The sequence below is a fragment of the Ictalurus furcatus genome, chromosome 6 (assembly GCF_023375685.1).
Source record: "Ictalurus furcatus strain D&B chromosome 6, Billie_1.0, whole genome shotgun sequence".
Lineage (NCBI taxonomy): Eukaryota > Metazoa > Chordata > Actinopteri > Siluriformes > Ictaluridae > Ictalurus > Ictalurus furcatus.
The window spans coordinates 27,042,731-27,067,586 of NC_071260.1; the positions used below are offsets into that span (position 1 = coordinate 27,042,731).

General features: G+C 38.3%; 2 protein-coding genes across 8 annotated transcripts in view; one reads left to right on the top strand and one right to left on the bottom strand.

Annotated features, from left to right (window-relative positions):
• Nucleotides 1-24,856, bottom strand: part of tns1b (tensin 1b) — a 265,947-nt gene that overhangs the window by 225,428 nt on the left and 15,663 nt on the right. The window lies entirely within an intron of this gene.
• LOC128609060 (gastricsin-like) lies at nucleotides 5,684-17,183 on the top strand. The gene is made up of 9 exons (XM_053627393.1): nucleotides 5,684-6,612; nucleotides 6,739-6,859; nucleotides 7,574-7,691; nucleotides 8,521-8,639; nucleotides 9,778-9,968; nucleotides 10,360-10,476; nucleotides 10,803-10,950; nucleotides 11,924-12,022; nucleotides 12,118-17,183. The coding sequence occupies exons 1-9, from the start codon at nucleotides 6,503-6,505 to the stop codon at nucleotides 12,277-12,279; spliced, it is 1,185 nt and encodes a 394-aa protein (XP_053483368.1). The 5' UTR covers nucleotides 5,684-6,502; the 3' UTR covers nucleotides 12,280-17,183.

Below are 24,856 nucleotides of genomic sequence, written 5' to 3' on the forward strand. Positions count from 1 at the left end.
GACAACAGTCAAAGTTTTCCCTCCCACAACCCGTAGGCGTAAGGAGGCGACACTCTCGTCCACCGGGGTAAACTCCAACTTAATGGTGCTCAACCGGGGACTTGTGAGTATCCCCACACCCGCCCGGCGCCTCACACCCTGGTCAACCCCAGAGTAGAATAGAGTCCATTCCCTATCCAGGAGTATGGTTCCAGAACCGACACTGTGCGTAGAGGTAAGCCCCACCAGATCTAACTGGTAGTGCTCCACCCCCCGCACAAGTTCCAGTTCCTTCCTCTACAGAGAGGTGACATTTTCCAGAGAGGAGGATTTACCCTTCCTGGAGGAAGCTCGGGGCCCCATCTGGAGCTAGGCCCAGAGGGAGGGCCCGACTGCGAGCACCTGGTGGCTGGGTTTGCCACGGAGCCCAGCCGGGCAAAGCCCGAAAAAGCAACGTGGTACCCCCCTCTCCATCCTATGGGTCCACCACTTGTGGGGTGAACCATGGGGGTCGGGTGCGCTGCTACACGGGTGGCAGTGAAGGTCAGGGGCCTCGACGGACCACACTCGGGAGGCAGAGGCTGGCTCTGGGGATTTACAAATGTGTAAAAAAAAAAAAAAAAAAAAACTCTTAAAAACACAGTAATACCTAAACTGTCTTTTTTGTGTTGCACACTAGACACCAGCAGTAAGTGGAGATGGCATATTTGACTTGTGGAAATTCTGCTTTAATACATACCGTGTGTGTGTATGTGTGTGTGTGTGTGTGTGTGTGTGTGTGCGCGATTGTTCCCTGTGATGGGTAGGCATCCTGTCCAGGGTCCTTGTACCCCAAGTCCCTGAGAGGCTCCAGAATCCCCCACAACCCTGTGTGGGATAAGCAGTACAGAAAATGGATGGATGGATGGATGGACGGATGGATTGATCTTCACTCAGAAGAATGGATTTCACACTTGCCTGAGTATGTACTGAATACTCATTGTTTCATGTATGGATTTCATACCCTTAGTATTAAGAACATAATGCACCATTATTCTTAACCTTCCATAATTATTAGTTGATTTGAATCAGAATAGAGCAGCCTGAAGTATTAATTTTGCAGTAAAAAAAGACATTTTGTATAAGCACCATGAGTACATTTCTAGTCCAATCACCTTGATCCCTGATTATTCTATGTAAAAAGTAATTACCTTCCTATCTACATGACCTAAAGAAAACATAGAGTGTCATGTATTAGAGAAGGAATTCTGAAATACAGTTCCCAGCAGCCACTGCATCATAGTCATATGACCACCTGCACCTGAATCACATTTCTGTTAACGAGCACTCATGCATATAGCCACTGTTTGCACTGCATTCCTTGTCTTACGTTTGTCTTTCTTTGCCTTTTTTGCCATGTTTTGATCTTTAGTTTATGTTTAATCTTTGCCACAGTGTTTTGCCTTATAGTCATAGTGTCTTTGTGTTTTGTTTGGTTATTTATTAAACTTTATAACTCTGCACTTGCATCCATCTCAACCTCCAAACGTGACACAGAGGAACAGTGTCTTTGGTAAAACTGTAGAATGATGAGGGACAAGTTGTTTCCCACATGATTTTTCAGGATATATTCAAAATATATTGTGATAAGTAGTTTTTTTGTGTACTACAATTGAATACATTATTGCATACATACTATCAAGTAGGGATGTCACGATACCAAAAATCTAGTAGTCGGTACCAATACCACCAAAAGTACACGATACTCGATACCAAAGTCGATACCACGGTGTGGTATAAATTTTTTTTTTTTTAAATTAAATTAAAAACTCTCCTGGAGGACATCCTCCTCTGGCTGATACTGGCAGAGAGAGAGAGCCGGGGGGGGGGGGGGTATTTTATTTATGAAACACTGTCTGACAATGAGTGGAGGTGCACTCCTAAACACGCACGTCAATCCACACACAATAGTCAATCCACACACACACACACACACACACACACACACTCACTCACACACACATACCTTATACTCTGAATGCAAGCATTAGTTTAAATTCACTGATATGGTGGCAGACCAAAAAGATTTATTAAAAGCATGAACATTTGAATAATTATTAGTGACATTAGGCTACATTTGGCTGACAGGACACGGGCTGAATGGCGATGCATCGTGGCCCATTCGGAGGTAGTTTATAAAAATGCAATGTATTAGCGTCGTTAAAAAACTAACAGGCTATCACTAACATTACATGGAGCATAACGTTAGCTGGTTTCACGGCAACAATGCCAGCTGCCTCAAACAAACATAATAGAGGACCGTCTTTCAGGTGCTTCGCCAAATTCCAGGTGTTTCCTTGCTTTGATTGAAATGAACAACAGCATGAGTTGCACACTGGAAACCGATACTAGCTTTCCTCTCTTTTCCTCTCAAAGAGTCGGGGCGGCGCTAAACATGTTAAGCTAAGCTAATCTTCTGTAGTTTTTCCTGTGTGCTTGTAGGTGTTCTTCTTCTTCTTCACCACTTGTGAACCGACTAAAACACTTGCGCATATTTGCTGCCCCCATCAGGTCCGGAAGAATTGCAACCCCGGTACCTACATTAGACTCAGTTCCAATGCAAGTGCAGAAAAATAAGTACCGTCACATTTTAAGAATGTTGGTACCGACTTGGTACCGAAGTATCGGTTCTCGTGACATCCCTACTAGGAAGGTGTATTTAGTATTCAGGATTGAAAAATCAATACTTTTTCCAGAGTGTTCAGACCAGCCCTGTTCAGTAACTAAATGAATAGGAAAGGTATGTAGAAAGTCAGTACCCACCAGCATGTCCTGAGAGTTGAAAGCAATTTAAAGCAAATACACGCAATGGTTCTAGTCTGGGACTTTTTTCTTTAGGAACATGCTTTATCAATAGGATTCATTTCTCTTGGAATTTCTGGAACCCGGTTCACCATGTGAGAGTAATGAGGGTGCTTTCAAATAGCAAAATGAAAGTGTTGCTTATCTGAAAGATAAGATCTTTGCTAATCTAAAAATCTTGAAGTCAAGAGGTGAGACACAACATTTGCACTATGAATAAATGAAATAAGAAGATTTCCACTACATTAACTAACATCACATCAACCTGATATAGCCAATGACTTGGTGACTGTATCAGCCATTGATTTGCTTTTATTACAACAATACCTCCACCTTGTGGCCAGAGACCCTTGGCCTATAGTCTTCTAGCTGTTTATACAGCGCTACACATCCACTAATACTGTGCATGCATCCAAGTAAAGCTATACTCTCAGCAATATACAATTTTAAGTTAAGATATATACAGATGTGAGGGAAAATACATGTATTATCAACCTACAAATAAAATAGCAATGCTTGCATGAGCTTTCTTTGGGAAAGTTAGTCACAAAATCAGTGTGACATCATCCTACTAGTAAATTCTTCATCTTAAAGCAAATTATATGGTAACTGTAATTAGGAAAGTGGGGGAAACTAAATCTGGATATGTCATTTGGTCCTGGGAGTTTAAGGGGTTAATAGCACAAAAAAGTGAAAGACTGGAATTAGGAATTCAGCCTTTAGTCTTCTTTCTCACAGTTTACTGATTGGTATTCATCACCCAATCTCTTTAAGCTATGTATACACACCACTGCTGTCTGCATATTCATGAGTCCTCAGCCAAAGTTAGAGACAAGAGTGAATGTCAAAAGTCAAAAAATCGGACACTTCTGTCTCAGAAAGTCGTGTTTGTGCAGACACGTGAATGGCTCTATCAAAATAGTCAGTGTGTGTGTGTGTGTGTGTGTGTGTGTGTGTGTGTGTGTGTGTGTGTGTGTGGAGTCAGTGACTTAACTGTGATCAGAAAAGCATCTAACCAGCTGCTTTCACCAACTGTCATTCAGACACTCCCAACATCAGATTTCACAGCTACTGATTCATTAACATTAGCACACACACACATACATACACACACACACACACACACACACACACACACACACACAAACACTCACAAACACATACGCACATACACACTTTTCTTCTGGCTGAGATGCATACCAAAGACAAATATTTTTGTTTTAGGCCCATATGTAGTAGAAAATGTCAAAGTGTGAAAGGAATATCAAACTTCAACTAAAAAGAAGTAATCTGCTAGGGTTATTTTACACATTTACACTTTTGCATTATAGAATTTGAATTTTATGCACAGCCTAGCTTTCAGTTCCAGCATCATTATATGGCTAATCTCAGGAGAGGTTTTAGCATTCTTGTCATGATTGATATGACTTGACAATCGACGTTATTCAAAGAAGTAAAGTTTATTTTCTGTTGTAGCTATTGGAATTTATTTAGAATTTCATTTCTCAGAAGAATGACGGCACAGATGTTTGCAATTTTCAAATGAAGGTTCTAAGTTATAATTTGCCACAGGTATTAAGTCACAAAATGCAGATTTTAAAATAAAACCAGAAAAATAAGACCAGACCTGAAATCTCTTGAAGTTGCTTTTATAGAGTGGGTTAGGTATAACCTTTTGATGTTTTGTGTTACCATGTTGGAAAAACAAAAGGGATAAAATTCAAGAAAGTCTTCTAAAGTCTTCTGAAGTTCACCCATAATATTGTAGTTATGTAGCCAATCCACAATATCTCAGGTTATCAGATAGAACTTAGTGCAAAGCATTGTATACCCTCAGGACCATATGAATACAAAGAAATGTATGTCTCTCTTTCCCAATGTAATATAATTATTCCCTAATAACCTGTCGACTCAGCCTTCACGTTATAATTGTGTCTCCAATCTGCTTCATACTGTATCATCAGAACAGCTTTTGGATCCTCTCGGTCGAAATTACATGACATGTCTGTTCTAACTCCATGCCAGATTGCTTGCCAGTCCTTGTAAATTCTTGCAAACTATGCCAGATGTCATGCAATGCCTTCTTCGACTTATTCTTTAAAGCTGTTTTTTTTTCTGTTGTTTCAGTTTCTGCTGCTTTTCTGCAGATGTTGCTTTATGCTTTGGATTATTGTCTTGTTACAGTATCCACACATTTAATTTCATTTTTGCTTATTTTTAGTTATTTTAATGTGTAGTTACTATGATTAAAAGTTCTGCACTTTATCGTGTCTTTAAATTACAAACATAGGGGCTTTATTCAAATATAGGGGCTAGTATAGTGTTAGTACATTCGCCTCACACCTTCAGGGTTGGTGTTGGGGTTCGATTCCCACCGCCACCCTGTATGCACAGAGTTCACATGTTCTCCCCATGCTTCAGGGGTTTCCTCCAGGTACTCCAGTTTCCTCCCCCAGTCCAAAGACATGCACTGTCGACTGAATGGCATTTCCAAATTGCCCGTAGTGTATGAAGGCGTGTGTGAGCGTGTGTGCGATTGTGCCCTGCGATGGGTTGGCACTCCATCCAGGGTGTCCCCCACCTTGTGCCCCGAGTCCCCTGGTATAGGCTCCAGGCTCCCTGTGACCTGGTGTAGGATAACAGTACAGAAAATGGATGGATGGAAGTTATGCATACTCTGAGATAGGCTAACCACATGCTTAAAATAATTTTATGGGCTCCCAGTTGAGAGTATGTAAATTACCTGTGTGTAATTACAACAATCTTAAAATTAACATTTGTTCCAGCATGTCCTATTATTTTGCATTTTTTATGTATTGCAAAAACAGATACTCGTACACACAACATAATGAAGCCACAAGATAATGAAGTCAAGGTCATGGAGTCTTTATGCTTTTTTTCACCATTTTGAGTTATAGAATTATTACAACAATTCCATTGTTTTTTATGTGCTCTCTTGTAAAGAAAAGTGCCCAAAGAGAAACTGACCAAGCGCCCATCTGCTATGCTTACAGCTCACTTAAAGTCAATTTGATACTATTAATTACTATGAATTAATAATGTTCTATTTTTGTATTTAATATTGGCTTTGATTGGAATTCCATTTTTTTTTTTATTGTATTTTTTTTGCATTTGCATCCCAAAACATACATTTCAGCATAATATTGTGGTGACCTAAAATAGTGAAATGACAGTGGCACTAGACTCTCAATCCAATAGCTTGCAAGAAACTACACTTAAGTTCAAGTTAGAATTGCATATAATTGAGCCATGCTTTGTTTCACTGCATGTGTAATTCTCATGCAACTTCGGAATTGTGCTTAAGTCTGGAGTTAAAGCATGTTTGAGGTCTGAATACTGTTGTGTGCAATGTGAGTATTAAATCCTCACTATGCAGGCATCACTCAACTCTGAATGTGGCCCTAGGAAATTAAACCCACCTCTATGTATTTGTTTCGCTAAAACACCAAGAACATAGGTAAGTCTGACCTGTAAATGACATTCATTGGCAAAGGTAATCTTTAAGATAATAATTCCCACTGACTGTTGCATTTTTAAAACATTTCAGACTGGCTTTAACATACATTATCAGCTTCCATAATATATCTGCATACAATTATATAATATCAGTTTACATAATCTCAGATAAAAACAATTAACTGATAAAGGTCAGGTTTTATATATGCTCGATTCAGGTGGCTGTTATGTGTGTATGAGGAAAATCTGTGGCGGCATGATGAAGTGTCTGTTACTCGGTCTACTCTGTCTGGCTCTTACTGAGGGACTCGTCAGGTAAGAGAAAGAGGGCTAAAGGGATTACTGGGGACCAGAATCAACCTACTTTTGAGAAATTGTAATGAGAGTGTAGACTTTTATAAGACCAGATTCATGACTTTATTCTAAACATGTTGTCTCCAGAGTTCCTCTTGTTAAAAAGAAGACCATAATGAAGGAAAGGGGTCTCCTCAAGGAAATGCTGAAGTACGCACAGTACAGCTCTCAGCAAGGTTACTTTGAGAGCCTGATCAACCAAAATGATGTAAATCTACCTTTTATAGTAATATGACAATTATACAGTAAATATATCTTCATTCTACAGCCTATTACTATTGTGACATTTTGGCTATTTTTCTTTTTCTCTTGATACTGCTGCTCTTAAAGGAATAATACTAATGTGATATATAATGCACATAAACTATTTAATAATATATAAGTAATTGAAAGTGCCTTTTATATTGTAAAATTGCAAATGGAATACATTAAAATCCAGGATACTGCATAAATCCTTATTGGAATTACTGAACTACAATACACAAAGGGGTTACTGAAAAGTAATGCACTACAGTAGAAACTATGTAAACTAAATAGTACTGGGTTCCGTTACATAACTCAATTACAAAATTTGCATTGATTGAGGCAAGAATAATGATTAAATAAATGATGGTACAGCAACTTAACTACACCAATGCATGAATTTAAAATAAATTGTAATATTTGCCGAAGCATTCTGATTGATCAACTGTATATATTTATGAGGAAACCTAAATCTGGAATGGTTAATCACAATCTCCTCAATAACAATCTGTGTAATTAATCAGGATTATGTAATGATTATGACAGGGATACCTTACTCATTACTCTTACTTTTTACTAATGATGTTTATAATAGTTGCCTGTATATGTTATGTAAGGCTAAAACAGGTATTAATAACTTGCACAGGTGTTTAACAATCATTATCTCTGTAATCTCCAGATGGCTTATTTTGGAAAGGTTGGTATTGGAACTCCTCCACAGTACTTCTATCTCCACTTTGACACCGGCTCCAGCACTCTTTGGGTCAACTCTGTCTACTGCAACAGTGATGCCTGTAGTGAGTACTATACACACTGAAGAACCTCAATACACTTGCATTTTCATAATGTAACAATCAATATATGCACTTTGCCAGAGGTGGTATACTGACATAACAGCTCATCTTAAAGTGTTTTATTAATCTTACACAAAAGCAAATTGACAGCATTTATTATTATAATTACATTTAAACAGTTTATTGTTATATTTTATGTTTAATTAAAAAAAAAAGTTAGTTCCTGTTATCATTTATGTTATAGCAGCTACAGACACACATTTTGTCCCTACACGTTTATTTTTTTCCTCTTGAAGTTAATAAGACAAAAAAAAAACTCAGCTTTTCATGTTACCAAGAAACTACAATGGGACGACTTTCCCTTGGCTGAAAACAGCCGTACATGTGACACTTACAAAGCGCTGACACTAGCAACTCCTTCCAAAAATGTTAAATCAACATCTCCTTACAAAAATCTTCTACATTTCAACAATTACACACTTTCAGTTTCTGTGGAATATCTGCCATAAACAGTAAATCACTGTGTGAGTTGTTGCTATCAAACCATAGCATATTAGAACAAGCCAAACTTACTGTCAGAGCTGCTGTTACAGAAAATTGATCAACACCTTCTGACCAATCAGAATTGAGAATTCAGCAGCACTGTGGTATAACTAAGGTTAATAACAGAAGCCAGCCTTGATCTCCAGTACAGTTAAATATGGCCTGGTCTTTAAAAAAATTCTTCTGTTTAAAAAAAAAAAGTATTCCAATATTCTTGTACAATCCATTATAATTTAGTTTATATCTGCAGTGCTTTGATCCATCTGTAAGTTCTCCATTTGTTTTACAGACAGTCATCCTCTCTTCAACCCAAGACACTCATCCACGTTCACCAGCAATCAACAGCCATTTTCAATCAAGTATGGAACAGGCAGTGTCCAGGGGTTCCTTGGCAGTGACACAGTCACAGTATGTCTCCTAACAGTCGAACAGTGAACTGATTCCATCTCTCCAGGTTTAGTGTTCTCTGTGTTGCAATAGTCTAATTTTCTGCTATTTATGCAAGGCTGTGGTCACACAGGACTGATGCTGACTAGCAGAACAGTCAGTTATCTGAGGTGGTAAAAGTACACAAATACTTTTGCAATTACTCTTCATTCAAGTTAAAAGTAGAAAAGTATAAACACTTTGTAAATCCCTAGAGGGCAGGGAGGAGAATGAGCACACTTGAGGCATGCTTTGGAGAGTGTCTTTTTAATTGATAATTTTTACTGAAACATTTAGCACTTAGTTTAGCAAACTAAATTAAGTTTACTAAAAAGGAAAAAACAAGGTTTCCATTTTTGCCAGTCTTGTCACAGTCAAGCTCAGCTCAGCCTATGTTGGCTCTCTCTATCACAGGGTCAACGCTAACTGCAAGAGACACAGTCTACAAAGATACTTTATTATTAATCACATACACGTATAACCACTGGATTATTACCTGCTCCTTCTCTGCGACTCCTCTTCACATTCACAGCAGTCACTTGGACATGTCCTTGCTGCCACACTTTTAAATTTTATTAAAATTTGAAAATTAAAGTTCGAGAAAGAATCACAAAAGAAGAAGATATTTAACTCAAGTCACATACTGATTTCAGTTACTGACCATAATTTAGTGTCCCTTTCACCAAGGAACTAACATGAAAAACATTAGCTAAGACTAGCTAGCTTCATTCATAATCTCTCAAATGCTAGCTATCTCTGACAATAGAAACTTGCTATATGCTAATAGCTAGCTGTGAAATTGCAAACTGACTTGATAAGTACAAAGTGTCTGTAGAGACAGATAGATTATAGTGATGTATTAGGTCATTTTAGATTTAGATCAACTCCTTAATGCTAAAATAGTCCTGTTATGACTACAAATATATGATTATAGAGCAGTGTTATGATGTTGTGATTGAAAATGTAGTAAGTAGAGATTTTTCTTTTGAAATCAGTTTTTTTTTTTTTTAAAAAAAAGTCAACAATATTAGATGAAAAGAAATACATGTTACAGCAATTGTTTCTTTAATTCAAACTTCCCACCTCTTATTCAGTATGCTCTAACATTCACGTCCTATAGATTGGTCAGCTGACTGTCACAAATCAGCAGATCGGTTTAAGCACTTCAGAGCCTGGTGATCATTTTGCAAGGCCTCTTCACGATGGACTCATGGGTCTGGCCTTCAAGCCTCCTAAGTACCAGACCATTGTGGACAATATGATCCAAGAAGGTGTTATTGAGGAACCTATCTTTGCTTTTTACTTAAGCAGGTAAAAAAAAAAAGGATTGTGTGGCAGAAAACTCTAAACCAACAAAAAACTTGTGATACTCATGAAAATGTTTATCTTTTTCTTAATGCTTCTATCATTATACATTCTTGCTCCATTCCTGATTCCAGTCAGTCAATAAATATTCAGCATTTTTACTTGATCAAATTATATTAGTATCTGAAATTAAACTAGAATAAGCACTAGCTGGAACATTTTAATACCCGTGTTGAACTATAAATGAACTCTTGAAGAACTCCACAGTATAAAGTAAACTGGATCAAATAGATGGGTTAAACACATTTCTGACAAAAAGAAAATCTTTATTACTGATATAAAAGATATATGCCAAGATGGATGTGCAATTAATACAGCTAATGAAATTGATAAACAGGGACTCTGAGAGTGGAAGTGAGGTTGTGTTTGGTGGAGTTGATCCCTCTCATTACGAAGGTCAGATCAACTGGGTTCCTGTCCAACATAACAGCCACTGGCAACTGGTCTTTGAAGGGTACGTGTCTAGCATCTTCTGGGAAATGAATATGTGCCTTTGGATAATGTGCAATGGAATAATATTTTCAATAAGACAAAAGTTACCTGGGTGTTTTTTTTGTTGTTGTTGTTTTTTTGTTTTTTTTTTACAGTGGGAGTGGATTTGTATAAAAAATTTTATTGTCTATATTTTCTGCTTCCTCCATTATGCTTTTTTTTGTTTTGTTTGTAAAGTGCTTTGAGCTACATAAAACTGTTTTGACACCTTAGAGTTCTGAAAATAATAGCCTAGAAATGTAAATGAAACTGTAGCTGTTTGTTAAGAACCTCTTTCCCTTTTGTTAGTTTTGAGGTGAATCACCACTCGACAGGATGGTGTGATTCTGGATGTACTGCTATTACAGACACAGGAACGTCACTGCTGCTGTGCCCACCACAGTATGTACACTCTCTCCATAAAAAGCTGGGAGCCCAACAGGACAGCAACGGAAACGTAAGCCCATTTCCATCAAGTCATGCACTTTAGGCTTTAGGGTTTCATTATTTATCTCATGCATTTATCCTAGGAATGCGTCAGCTAGCATAGACCAGTATAAATCTATAGGCAGTAAACGTGAGTGGAATTCTCTTAATGCTTGTGCTTTACATCAGTTCCTGAAATGCATTCGGCGCTACAATATGCACTCTGCGCTACAAAAATGAATCACAATGGCCCTCATTAAGCAATATTAAGTAAAGTCAAACTGAACAAAAGGTTTCTGCTGGATTGCGGAAAGTCTTGGTGTCTTGGCTACTCTCTGCCAGATATCTCTCACAGACCACTGTGCTCTCTCTGATGCTGTGTTGGAAAAGCAGGAGAACATGTTTCATAAGGAAGAAATCGATGATGGCACACAGCACAATTGCCTACACAGGGTTGTGGGGGAGCCTATCCCAGGGAACTCGGGGCAACCCATCGCAGGGGACAATCGCACACACACTCACACACTATGGGCAATCTGGAAATGTCAATCAGCCTACAACTTATGACTTTGGACTGGGTGAGGTAACCAGAGTACCCACAGGAAACCCCCGAAGCAAGGGGTGAACATGCAAACTCCGCACACACAGGGCATTGGAGGGATTCGAACCCCAAACCCTGGAGGTCCGAGGCAAATGTACTAAGCACTAAGCCACTAATTGTATGAGTGAGATGGAAAAGAATTTCTGAACTTGCAGGATTTTCATGACTACCAAATTTCTTGTGTAAATGCTCATATGAATGATTTATGAATAAGTCTGTTCCTATCCATGGTTATGTGGTTTTTCAGGATGGTCCTTGAACTTATGTAGGTTTAAAGTTTTCCTTTCCTGTTTTTTAAGTTAATAGCAAAAAACTATGAGCCCTTTAACAAACAGCCAATTTAAAGGCTAAGAGTAAATACAAAACAGTTTGAAAAGGAGTTTACTATGTATTGTGCTTCCAGTATGTGTTCGACTGTAATGCAGTGAGCAGTCTTCCTACACTGACGTTTGTTATGAACGGAGCTCACCTGCATTTGCCGGGTACTGCATATGTGCTTCAGGTATGAGTGGAACTGCCTCATAATTGATCTATAATATGTATAAAATGTATGGCAAGTTCAGACTGACACATGTTTGATTTTTTGTAATTAAACAGGACGAAGATTCTAACTCAAACTGTCAGAGTGGCATCCGGGCATCACATGAGGAGTACAGAAATGGTTATCCTTACTGGATCCTGGGTGATGTCTTCCTCAGGCAGTTCTACTCTGTGTTTGACCAAGGAAATGCTAGAGTGGGATTTGCTACCTTAGCATAGAGTTATCCAACACACTCTGAAGCACCATGAAGTCATGATTCTATTATTTCATGATTAAGAAAAAGAATAAACCAAACTGTGGTTAAATGTCTAAGATTTGTTCATTGTGTCTTCATTTGTTACAAAAATATTCCCATGTTGTGGCCAACCAAGTGAAGTGACTTTTCTTTTCTTTTTTTTTCTTTTGCAAGAATTGAATCAGGTTTACGTTAGCAGTAGAAGGGGCAACTGGAAAAATGGACCAGTAGTACATTTTTACTTTTTTGACTAAAATGTAATGTATGCTTTCTCTAATTTATGTCACATTGTTCAGATTTTTAATTTGACTTATTTACACTGTGTGCTATTTTTTAACAAACAGAATGTAACATATTTATGGCAGAATACAACCTACGTCTCCTTCCACCAACTCCGCAGATACTTTTATCCAAAGCATGACAAAAGATAAGCCATTAACAGAGCTGAAAGGAAGTCAGTACGTTTTAATAAGTTCAGCACCACAACTAAACATGAGAGTTGTAGTGTTACAGTAACTTGTATACTCTAAATTCACATTTACAGAATTTGGCAGATGTTCTTATCCAGAGCAACTTACATTTATCTCATTTACACAACAGAGCAGTTGAGGGTTAAGGGCTTTACTCAAGGGCCCAGTAGTGACAGCTTAGCAGTGGTGGGATTTTAACTTACGACTTTCTGATCAGTAGTCCAACATCTTAACCACTGAACTACCTCCACCCTAAATGAGGCAGATTGCCTTAAATGAGGCTGTTGGTTCAGGGGTCTTAGACTAAACAATCAAATTCTTCAAAATTCCACATGAACCTCATTTAAACCAACATCAGAATAAAATGTCTAAATAGAAGCAAGAAGAAATAATGATGAATGAAAGACACCTGTGGAAAGAATCCAGTCTCCTGGTATTTTTACCAGTTTACTGATTAGTGTCGAGCCACAAAGCTGTTTAAACTATGTATACACACCGCTGCAGTCTGAATATTCAGACAAAATGAGAGACAAGAGTCTCATATTGCTATCAAAATACTCTTCTTTTCTGTTGGGAGAACTGCGAGAAGGAGTCTATCAGACAGGCAAGTGACTGAGGTGACACTGTGGTCAGAGGGTGTGTGTGTGTGTGTGTGTGTGGATTGACTATTGTGATCATAAAATGACCTTGGAACAGCAACAGCTTTCAGCACCTGTGTCTCTGTCACTCCACACATCAGCCTGCTCACTTACTGATTCACAACAACCTCTACTACATTTAGCTCACACCTCTTGGGTCATTCCCCTGAGAAGTTCTAATTTCAGTACTGTTTTTCTCTTTTATATCTTAACATGTTAAATTACATTCCCAGTACAGCTCATCTTAGATCATTCTGAGATTTTAGATCATGACAATCCTGAGGCGGTAACTGTCTGTACACGAATTGGGAGACACAAAGAAAGTATGCTATATAATGTAAATACCTCAGGGTGATCTTATTAAACCCTATCTTTGTGAATTCATTTCGAGGCAGAAAGACAAGATACACAATGATGTCTAAAAAAAACTAGCTTTGTAGGCAGAGCCAGGACACGCTGAAATTCTTCAAAGGCTCCTGTAAAAAGGAGAAAAAGAGACAGGGGAGGGACATCACTTGGATGTTTTGACGTTCTGGGGAAGCATGTTGGAACAACAAAAGACGGAATGTAGTTTTTCAGTTTGCTTCATCCTGAAAGGTCATTTATGTCTTGTTTGGCCTGTAGCATGTAGCCGTGGCACAATATAGCATAGCAGACCTCACACAAACACATTCCTGGTACTGGGTGTGTTTGAGGAGGACAAAAATACATGGTGAAAAATCTTTCCCTGGTCCCAAAGAAAGTCTACCAGTTTACCCTCGGGGAGTCTGAAAGCAACATATTTTAAAGAATTGTTCATTTCTTACTTTGGGATGTACTGTTATATGCAAATTATAATGGATGGGGTGGTGTGTCAGTCTATAGAACAACTCAAAGAGTTTTATTACTCTTAAACCACAGTTATTTGCTGATTACAATTTTTACTGTATTAATGAATAGTGCGTTGTAATTTGTAACCATTTATTGTTACATTTGCTGCTGTGGAACATCCACAAAACAAGTTGGTTTGTCTTATCACTTATTATCACTTATGTTATAGCAGCTATAAACAGTCATTCCCTCAACAGGCTCTCTTTTTTTCCTCTCTATTTAAGTCAATAAGGAAAAAAAACAATTGTCATGTTACAGAAAAACTAGAAAGCTCAAAGTATTCAGTCCTGAAGACTTTCCCATGATGCAAAACTTACTCAAACAAGAGGCTTCATCCAAAAATGACGAATAAACATCTCTTTACAGAAAGCTTTACCATATCATCAATTATATGTTTTTGCTTTGTTAAATAATATGTATATAATTTGTTTATTGTTAGCCTTAGTTTATGTGGAGTGTCTGTCATACAAGTCACTGTAAATGAGTTGTTACCTATCATATTAGAAGCAGTGCATTAATGTAAACCTGTGAATTGAATTACAGCCAGGACTAATGTCAGAGTTGCTGTTATACAGTAGAAAATGAACCAACACCTCCTGACCAATCAGATTTGGGAATAGCTATGTGCTTTAAAACTGTAATAATGTTGCATATTTTGGTGCTTCATCTGCTCTGGAAATGCTGATTCTGTTCATAAAGGCAATGCTAATTTAGCCTAGACGATAGCTTAAGTGTGTGCAGTGATTTGGCTCTCCATGACTGGACACTTGCTTATAGCAGTGTCTCCTCTCAGGCATTTGGTCAGGCTCGGTAGATTCAGATGTTACAGACATGCAGTATAACTGATATTCCACACCCAAGTGCCAGCTGCATTGCTGATTAAAGTACAACTGTCCTTTGCTTTGCAGATTATTACAACCAACTGCTGCCAAAAACACAAGCTTGTTATAACCAAACACAATCATATTTGTACTTATTATGAAAAAGCACGAATCATCAATACATTTGAATTGCTATTAGCGAAGGAAAGTACATTTCTATTCACATTAATTGCTGGAGCACCAGGAGATGTTTGAAGGTGGCCAAACAACATAGAATAGATTATCAGCTTATCACCTAAAATGTATTTGATTTGTTAGATCACTTTAAATCAAACACAAATAAGATGTGTTTGAATAAGGTCATTGTGGTTATACAAAGTCACTTCAAGTGGTTATAAGTACTTCTGTTTTAGGTGACTATTGAGTGTGAGGAACAGAGGTGTGTGGAGGCATGATGAGGTGTCTGATCCTCAGTCTGCTCTGTTTGGCTGAAGGACTCATCAGGTGATTAGTCACCTACTTTGGAAAGATTGGTGTAGGAACCACTCTGCAGTACTAGTATGTCCATTTTGACACCACACACCAGCACTTTCTGGGTCAACTCTGTCTACTACAAGAATAGAGCCTGCTGTGAGTGACATAAAAGAAGCAGCAACAATGATAGTTATTTGAAAAGTTTTGGAGAACCATGCAACAAGAAATCTCTAAGATGCCACAATTGACAGAATAACTTTTAAGAATAATGTACCACTTTGTTCTCTGGTATAAACTAGGATTAAAAAGTACAGTCGGATGCACTAAATAAATTACACTATGGTATGTGGTGAATGTAAAGCATGTATTGGAATTAAATGACATTTGGCCACATGTTAACCAAAGACAGCCAGTCTTCGTATGATTAAGATCTCAAGCTCCAGTTACACATGTATGTGTGACTCTATATACTGGGTTCTGGACAATAATAGAATAAGCGCTTTACTGTAGTTATGAATAACACACTTGTGCATTCCCATTTAATTTTACTGAACTAAATTTAGTCTCAAACCGACAAAGCATCTGCTATATGCTCACAGAGCACTTTATTAAGAACATTACACTAATACTGGGTAGAGCCTCCCTTTGCTCTTAAAACAGCCTCAATTCTTCGTGGCATGGATTCCACAAGATGATGGCAACATTCCTTTGAGATTCTGGTCCATGACATGATTATATGACACAATTCCTGCAGATTTTTCAGGTGCACTTTCATGCTGCGAATCTCCCGTTCTACCACATCTCAAAGGTGTTCTATTGGACGCAGGTGTTCTTCAGCCACTGAAGAACACTGACCTCATTGTCATGTTCATGAAACCAGTTTGAGGGACTTTTGCTTTATGACATTTTGCATTATCATGCTGGAAGTAGCCATTAGAAGATGTCCAAATTGTGGCCATGAAGGGATGCACATGGTCAGCAACATTATTCAAAATTTTTTCTTTATTGCACCATGGTGAGTAACCTCTTGAGTCTGTTGTGTGAAAATCCCAGAAGATCAGCAGTTATAGAAATACTCAAAGCAGCCCGTCTGACACCAGCATGCCACGGTCAAAATCACTGAGATCACATTTTTCCCCCATTCTGATGGTTGATGTGAACATTACGTGAAGCTGCTGGCCCGTATCTGCATGATTTTATGCACTGCACTGCTGCCACATGATTGGTGATTAGATAATTTTATGAATCAGTAGGTGTACATGTGTACCAAATAAAGTACTCTGTGAGTGTATATTACAGATTTATCTGGCCACAAGGTTCCCCACAAGGTTCCATATACTTGTATACTACGGTTGTAACACATTACCCCTATCAGTATCTCAATTTATCTTCCAAATGGCCATATCTGCATCAGTAAGTGTATTTGAATTTAAACCTGAAATGGGAATGGCCTAAACCAGATTTTTTTTTTTCATTAAATATGAACCCTGCCACTAGAAATTCCTATGTCTACCATTGGAAAATACTGTGGGGAAAACCAAGTGGTACAAATGCCAGCACTGCTCGCATGATTTGTAAATTCTGACTATGACAGTTCCTCGACCTCAGCTACATCACTCAAGTTAATAGTTGGTCTCAACCAGCGATGTGTGCAAGACTGTTTGTTTATCCCATTCACTTAGTTATCAATTTTTGTTTATACCTGCCCGCGTTATTTCCTAATGAATTTAACTGGTTATGTTTGCTAAACTATGAACTAACTAGTAGCCTAATTTAAACCACCCCTGACGAGGCAGTTGCTAAGTGTGTGATGCTAGAGATGTATTGCGCCGCACCATACAGTCACATGAAAGTAAAAACCTCCCGCTCGCTCTACTGTTTTGTTGCATCCCATAGGATCCCATTCCTGATGCATACCTTTAGTATCAGCTAGAATCCCTGTTGCCCTGTGACCCTTTCTGGCACCTTTCTGTTAGTGAATGATGTAGTGACTAGATTAAAAAGGTCATTTCATCCCAACTACAAGCTTCATAAAAGCTACCGAAAAGTTTTGCCTGTAGCAGTTGGGGAGAGTAACTGAAACACCCTTGCATGCTTGCCAATAAGCTGCAGTAAAAGTATGCGGTTGGGCATTTGCAACGTCAGGCAAATGGCCTCCTCCTGTAAAAGGAAGCAGGTCTTGGCTATGTTCTTGGATGAACAAAACTCACTTCTTTTCTGCATCTCATATTAGTGGGCTACAGTCTCCTTTCATTTGCAGCTCACCATCCCTTCAACACAAAAAAGTCCCACACATACCACAGGAACAAGTCATACTGGTGTCATTGGCTACAATACAATTACAATAATCTTATTTTTCATTATTTAAATTCTCATGAAGTAAATATACTGCATAAGTAAATTAGTCAGTGTACTAATCTGGCAATCTGGCAGTCAAAAATCAGAAGATTGATCTGAATAAAACAGAACCTGGTAATAATTTCAGTAAGCCTCTACGTGATGGGTCTGGCCTTCATGCCAAGAGATCAGACTATTGTGGACACTGAGATCAATGAGGGTCTGATTAAGGCAGTGGTTCTCAAACTGGGGGTGTGGCCCCCTGGGGGACTGCCAGATGCTGAATAGATATTCTAGAACATTTATTTATTTATTTTAATTAATTTGACCTGTATGTAGGTCGGGACTTTGAATTATGATGTACATAAAAATGAGAAATATTAATAAATTAAATAAATTATACACAGCACAGTAAACAGACACATCCGTTGATATACTACTGTACTGTTAGCCACATGCTGATAAAACCTTATATTATTTCAAATGGATAAGTTTTTAGATAGAGTCTCTTAGCTGAGAAAGTTAATACAGAAGAGCCTAGCGTGAAAAAAAAACTCAACTGTGTAAATTTGACGACTCTAGGGGCCACAGAGGGATGTACCCTATACACAAGGGGGGCCTCATGCTGAAAAAGTTTGAGAACCACTGGATTAAAGAGCCTGTCTTTGCCTTCTATATGAGCGAGTGAAAAAATATTTATTCCTACAGTACATATTCTCTGTCAGCACTAGTGACACTGAGGTGGTATGGTTATGGTCTGGTATCTTTAATAGGATGTGTCCGTGAATTAATATATTACAGTCACAAGGCCACAAGTTATTATTTCCTCAGCATTTCACTAATTGTTATGTTCTGGCCACGAGATACTAAATTCATGGCCACGAATTGTGTAACTTAAGCTTCTCACTGAATATGTTGTGGGAATATCACACATGGAATCCAGTTGTTTGGTGGGAATGCTGAAAAAATCATATTGAGAATTAGCTTATGGTAGATCCATGATACAACTCCAGTGACTCTAGTATGTCTTGATTTTTATTAATTACCCCCTCCCAGTGTGCTCCTTTCACTTGTTTAACTTTCAATGTGTGTTTGTTTATATTATATATTGTCTTGTGCCTTTGATTAGGTTTTGGTCTTGTCTCTACCCTGTCCTGTCATTGGTCTGTTAGTGATAGTATTCACCTGTTTTGTGTTTGATTTGTAAATGGTTTGTCTTCTTATGTCCAACTCAGATATACAGTATGGTTGGAAATCTCAGCTGTTTGCCTATCTTACAATACTAGTGTTTCATTTTGCCTGCCTGTATTTTGACCCATGTTATGAAATAAGTTTATGATTTTTGGATTGCCAATAATAACAAACACCCCAAGTTTTTGCACTTGCGCCCCATTCACCCACACATTTAAACACACATGTATGCATCCTTCCAAGACTGAAGTAAAGTATAATACAGTATAATCTTGTCAAGGTGAGTAATACAGTAAAGTAAAGTGTAATACAGTATAATGAATAATTTCTATTATTAGGTTCCTGCAAGTACAGTGGTCTAATTCAATTGATTACTCTCAGTGATTTGAAAATATAATAGTTGATTAACTGGTTCTAGTTGGTTCATGAAACTCATGACCCCTGAGAATCTCAACTTCTTGCCTCAGAATATTAATTCATGGCCACAATTTATTACAAAATAGCAATGGCACCTCAATACGTGGCTTTTTGAATTATTCAAAAAGACCTCAGTTAAAAGTATAGAGAAAAATGCAATGACAAAAAGTTTATTTTAAAATAGAGTAGCGCATTTATGAGGTCCTGTGTCTCTCACTCCCTCAGGTTTTACTATATTCACGTTCCCTACATAACATTCATTGTATGTTATCTAACCATTGAACCTTAATGGTGTCCCTGTTGTCTAGCAAAATTTCCCAAGATATCAAATTAAGCTGCAATACCAATAAATCATTGCTTCTTTGCCACTGGACTGCTCCAGGGTCCCTAGTTCAATCCTGATCTGCCTCCCAAAACCATGTTGCGAGCTGAATTGGTGACTCCAAATTGCCAATTTGGTGTATTGACTAACAGAACTGAACTAACTGGGTGAATGGAGTGGAACCTGATGTGGTCTACTGCTGTTGTAACCCATCCACCTCAAGCTTCCACATGTTGTGCCATCTGAGATGCTTTTCTGCTTACCACGTATGTAAAGAGTGGCTATGAAAATCCTAGGAGATCAGCAGTTTCAGAAATTCTTATACCAGCCATTCTGTCACCAACAGCTATGCCACAGTGAAAGTCACGGAGATCATGTTTTCCTAATTCTAATGTTTTGATGTAAACTTGAACTGAAGTTCTTGACCTGTATCTGCCTGTTTTTATGCATTGTGCTGCTGCCACTTAATTGGCTGATTCGATACTTGCATGAATGTGCAGGTGTACAGGTGTTCCTAATAAAGTGGATGGTGAGTGTACAATTTCTTCTGTTTTGTGCATATCTCATATTAAATAGTTTTAGATCTCAAAATTAAACACAACATAAACAAAGGCGACCTGAGTAAACACATGATACAGTTTTTATTTATTTCTTTTTGTATTGAAGCAAAAAATAAATAAAAAGTTATCCAACACCTATCACCCATGGAAAAAAACTAACTGCCCCTTAAACTTAAAATCTGGTTGTGCCACCTGTATCAGCAATAACAGCAACCAAATGTGTCACATAACTTCAATTCAATTCAATTCAATTCAATTTTATTTGTATAGCGCTTTTTACAATAGACACTGTCTCAAAGCAGCTTTACAGAAATATCAACATGGTATACAGATATTGAAGGTGTGAATTTATCCCAACTGAGCAAGCCGCTGAGTGGCGACGGTGGCAAGGAAAAACTCCCTAAGATGTTTTAAGAGGAAGAAACCTTGAGAGGAACCCGATTCAGAAGGGAACCCATCCTCATCTGGGTAACAACAGATAGTGTGAAAAAGTTCATTATGGAGTCATATGAAGTCTGTATGGCCTTAGGAGCAGCCGTAGTCTCAGCAGTCTTGAATTAGAGAAGATTTGAGCTCCATCCAGAGGCAGAAAGGATCTGGATCTCTAGTATCTCCATAAATTCATGTGGGGCTCGGCGAAAGGAGAGAGGGAGAAAAAAGATTACTATGACTGCGAAGTAGTAGAACAGAATCTAGTCATGGTAGGCTTGAGTAAACAAATTTTAAGTTTTAAGCCTAGACTTAAACACTGAAACTGTGTCTGAGTCCCGAACACTAATAGGAAGACTGTTCCATAACTGTGGGGCTCTATAAGCGAAGGCTCTTCCCCCTGCTGTAGCCTTCACTATTCGAGGTACCGTCAAATAGCCTGCATCTTTTGATCCAAGTAGGCGTGGCGGATCATATAAAACCAAAAGGTCGCTTAGATATTGTGGCTCAAGACCGTTTAGTGCTTTATAGGTTAATAAAAGTATTTTATAGTTAATGCGAGATTTTACTGGGAGCCAATGCAGTACTGATAATATTGGTGTGATATGGTCGTATCTTCTAGTTCTAGTTAGGACTCTAGCAGCTGCATTCTGGACTAACTGGAGCTTATTTATATTCCTACTGGAACATCCAGACAGTAAGGCATTACAGTAATCTAATCTAGAGGTGACGAATGCATGAACTAGTATTTCCGCATCATGTAGTGACAATATGTTTCTTATCTTAGAAATATTTCTGAGATGAAAGAAAGCTATCCTAATAATATTATCTACATGAGCATCAAATGATAGGCTGGAGTCAATAATCACTCCAAGGTCTTTAACTGCTGTACATGATGAAACAGAAAGACCATCCAGAGTAACCATGTGATCAGAAAGATTACTTCTAGCTACACGTGGGCCTAATAAAAGTATTTCTGTTTTATCAGAATTAAGTAAAAGGAAGTTAGTTAACATCCAACGTCTAATGTCCTTTACACAATCCTCAACTTTACTAAGCTTCTGTCTGTCCTCTGGCTTCGCTGAAACATACAACTGTGTATCATCAGCATAAAAGTGGAAGCTAATTCCATGTTTACGAATAATTTGTCCTAGGGGTAGCATATATAAAGTAAAGAGCAGTGGGCCTAAAACAGAACCCTGTGGAACTGCAAAAGTAGAAATCACCATTTACATCTACGAACTGATAACGATCGGTCAGATAAGACCTGAGCCAGGAGAGGACTGTTCCCTTAATACCACCAACATTTTCTAATCTATCAAGGAGAATAGTGTGATCTATAGTATCAAAAGCTGCACTAAGGTCGAATAACACAAGCTGCGAGACACAACCCTGATCAGAGGTCAGTAGAAGGTCATTTACTACTTTAACTAACGCTGTCTCTGTGCTATGATGAGGTCTAAATCCTGACTGATACATTTCATGAATGTTATTCCTATCTAAGTACGAGCATAACTGCTTTGCTACAACCTTTTCTAAAATCTTAGAGATGAAGGGGAGATTTGATATTGGTCTATAGCTGGACAATTGAGACGGGTCAAGGTCAGGTTTTTTTAATCAAGGGTTTAATAACTGCTAATTTAAGTGATTTAGGTACATAGCCAGTGCTTAGGGAAGAATTGATTATATTTAAAAGTGGTTCAATAACTGAAGATAAGTCTTTCACAGCACTGTGGTGGAATTTTGGCCCACTCTTCTTTGCAGAACTGCTTTAATTCAGCCACTATGGAGGGTTTTCGAGCGTGACCTGCATATTTAAGGTTCTACCACAAAATCTCAATTGGTTCAAGTGAGGACTTTGACTAGGCCACTCTAAAACTTTAATTTTGCTTTTTTTTTAACTATTCAGAGGTGGACTTTCTCATGTGCTTTGGATCATTGTTTTGCTCCATAATCCTGTTGAGTTTCAATTTACGGACTGAAGCCCGGACATTCTCCTTTAGGATTTTCTGGTAGAGAGCAGAATTCATGTTTCCCTCAATCATTGCAAGTTTCCCAGTCCATGAAGCAGAAAAGCATCCCCACACCATCACACTTCCACCACCATGCTTGACCGTGGGTATGATGTTCTTTGTGGAATTCTGTGTTGGGTTTACGCCAGATGTAACGGGACTCCTGTCCTCCAAACAGTTCCACTTTCAACTCATCAGTCCATAGAACATTCTCCCAAAAGATTTGAGGATCATCAAGGACTGTTTTCGCAATAATCAGATGAGCCTTATTGTTCTTCTGGGTTAGCAGTGGTTTTCGCCTCACTACTCTTCCATGTGTGTCATTTTTGCCCAGTGTCTTTCTGGTAGTGGAGTCATGAACAGTGACCTTTATTTATGCAAGAGAGGACTGTAGTTCCTTGATGTTGTCCTTGGCTCTTTTGTGACTTGCTGGATGAGTCGTTGGAGGAATTTTGTAAGGTCGGCCCCTTCTGGGAAGGATCACTACTGTGCAGAGTTTTTCCATTTGGAGATAATGGTTCTCACTGTGGTTCTTTGGAGTCCCAGAGCTTTTGAAATTGCTTTGTAACCCTTCCCAGACTGATGTATTTCAATCACCTTCTTCTTCATCATTTCTCGAATTTCTTTCCACTTTGGCATCGTGTGTCACTGGCTAAGACCTTTTAACCAACGTCATGCTGTTGAAAAAGTTCTAATTAAGTGTTTATTTGATTAAACAGGGTCTGCAGTAATCAGGCCTGGTTGTGTCTAGTCCAGCTAAACCCCATTATGAATGCAGTTTCATAGATTTGTGGAATTAGTCATTACTGGGGCAAAAGACATTTCCACACAGGCAGAGTTGGTACTGGATAACTTTTTTGCGTTAATACATAGTACTATCATTTATAAAGTATATTTTGTCTTTATTCAGGTTGCCTTTGATTGATCTTAGATTTTGTTTTCATTTCTGAAAATATTTAGTATGGGATATACACAAAAACTAATACTTTTCACACTGTATGTACTGTATTTACTGTACGTACGTACAATATGTATGTATGTATGTTTGTATTCAAACTAAGCACATCTAGCCCACTGAAACCTATATGAGCATACAGAAAGTCTCAGAATTGTACGCTAGGCAATTGATATCTTCATTACGTTACCTTGCATAGATTTTTCTTGCAGTCCTCTGAGACCTGTTACTTCAAATACCTAAAAAATGTATTTTCCCCAGAATGTAGGCAGAATTTAGATGTGTGCAAGACAATACTTTCAAAAACAGTATGAACGAGTTGGAAAAACTGATTTGTCTCGGCTTGTTACAACATTTGGTGTTAAATGGAAAGGGAAAAAAAGTCAGGGGCTTTCTTCCTGTGTGTATACAGAGTAAATGCAGCATGTCAAAGAGGGGATTTATTTCCACCCCAGAGAAAAGACAACCTTCTCACAAACATGAAAATGCTGATGTCCAACATTTCTGTAACACTAATTTCTCCTCTTTTCCTCTGAGAAATGCCACTAGAGACAGTTGATCAGAAAGAAAAGCAAAGCCATGTATCAGTAAAAATGTGATTCCCACTATGAGGCTGCTGCTTCCTGTCCATCTCTGTGATGAGCTTGGAGAAGTGACAAAGACAGAAGAACGGGTCTTCATAGGAGTTTCTGGTTGCCAAGTGCAAAAGAGACGATTCCTTTGCCAAGTATTATTAAACAGACAAAAAAATCCCCTAGTAGAAAGTGTTAACAGAAAGGCAACATAAAGGCCACATTCATCAGCACACAAAGGCACAGAGTTGGACGGAAGCAGCTGAAGTGAGCATATTATGTCCATCCTGTGCTCATGAAACAGACTAAAGCCAAAGGTGTTTAAGTTGACCAGCCCTTGTTCTCTTATATAAAGAATGCACACAACCGTAACTCTGGGAAAAATACAGTGACCCTCATGCTTAATCTGTCATGCATACTGTGATTTCATCCTCAAAGCCCAGCCCGCTGAATTAAAGTAGCATTAAGTGACTGCAGTAATGTCTTTTGTAC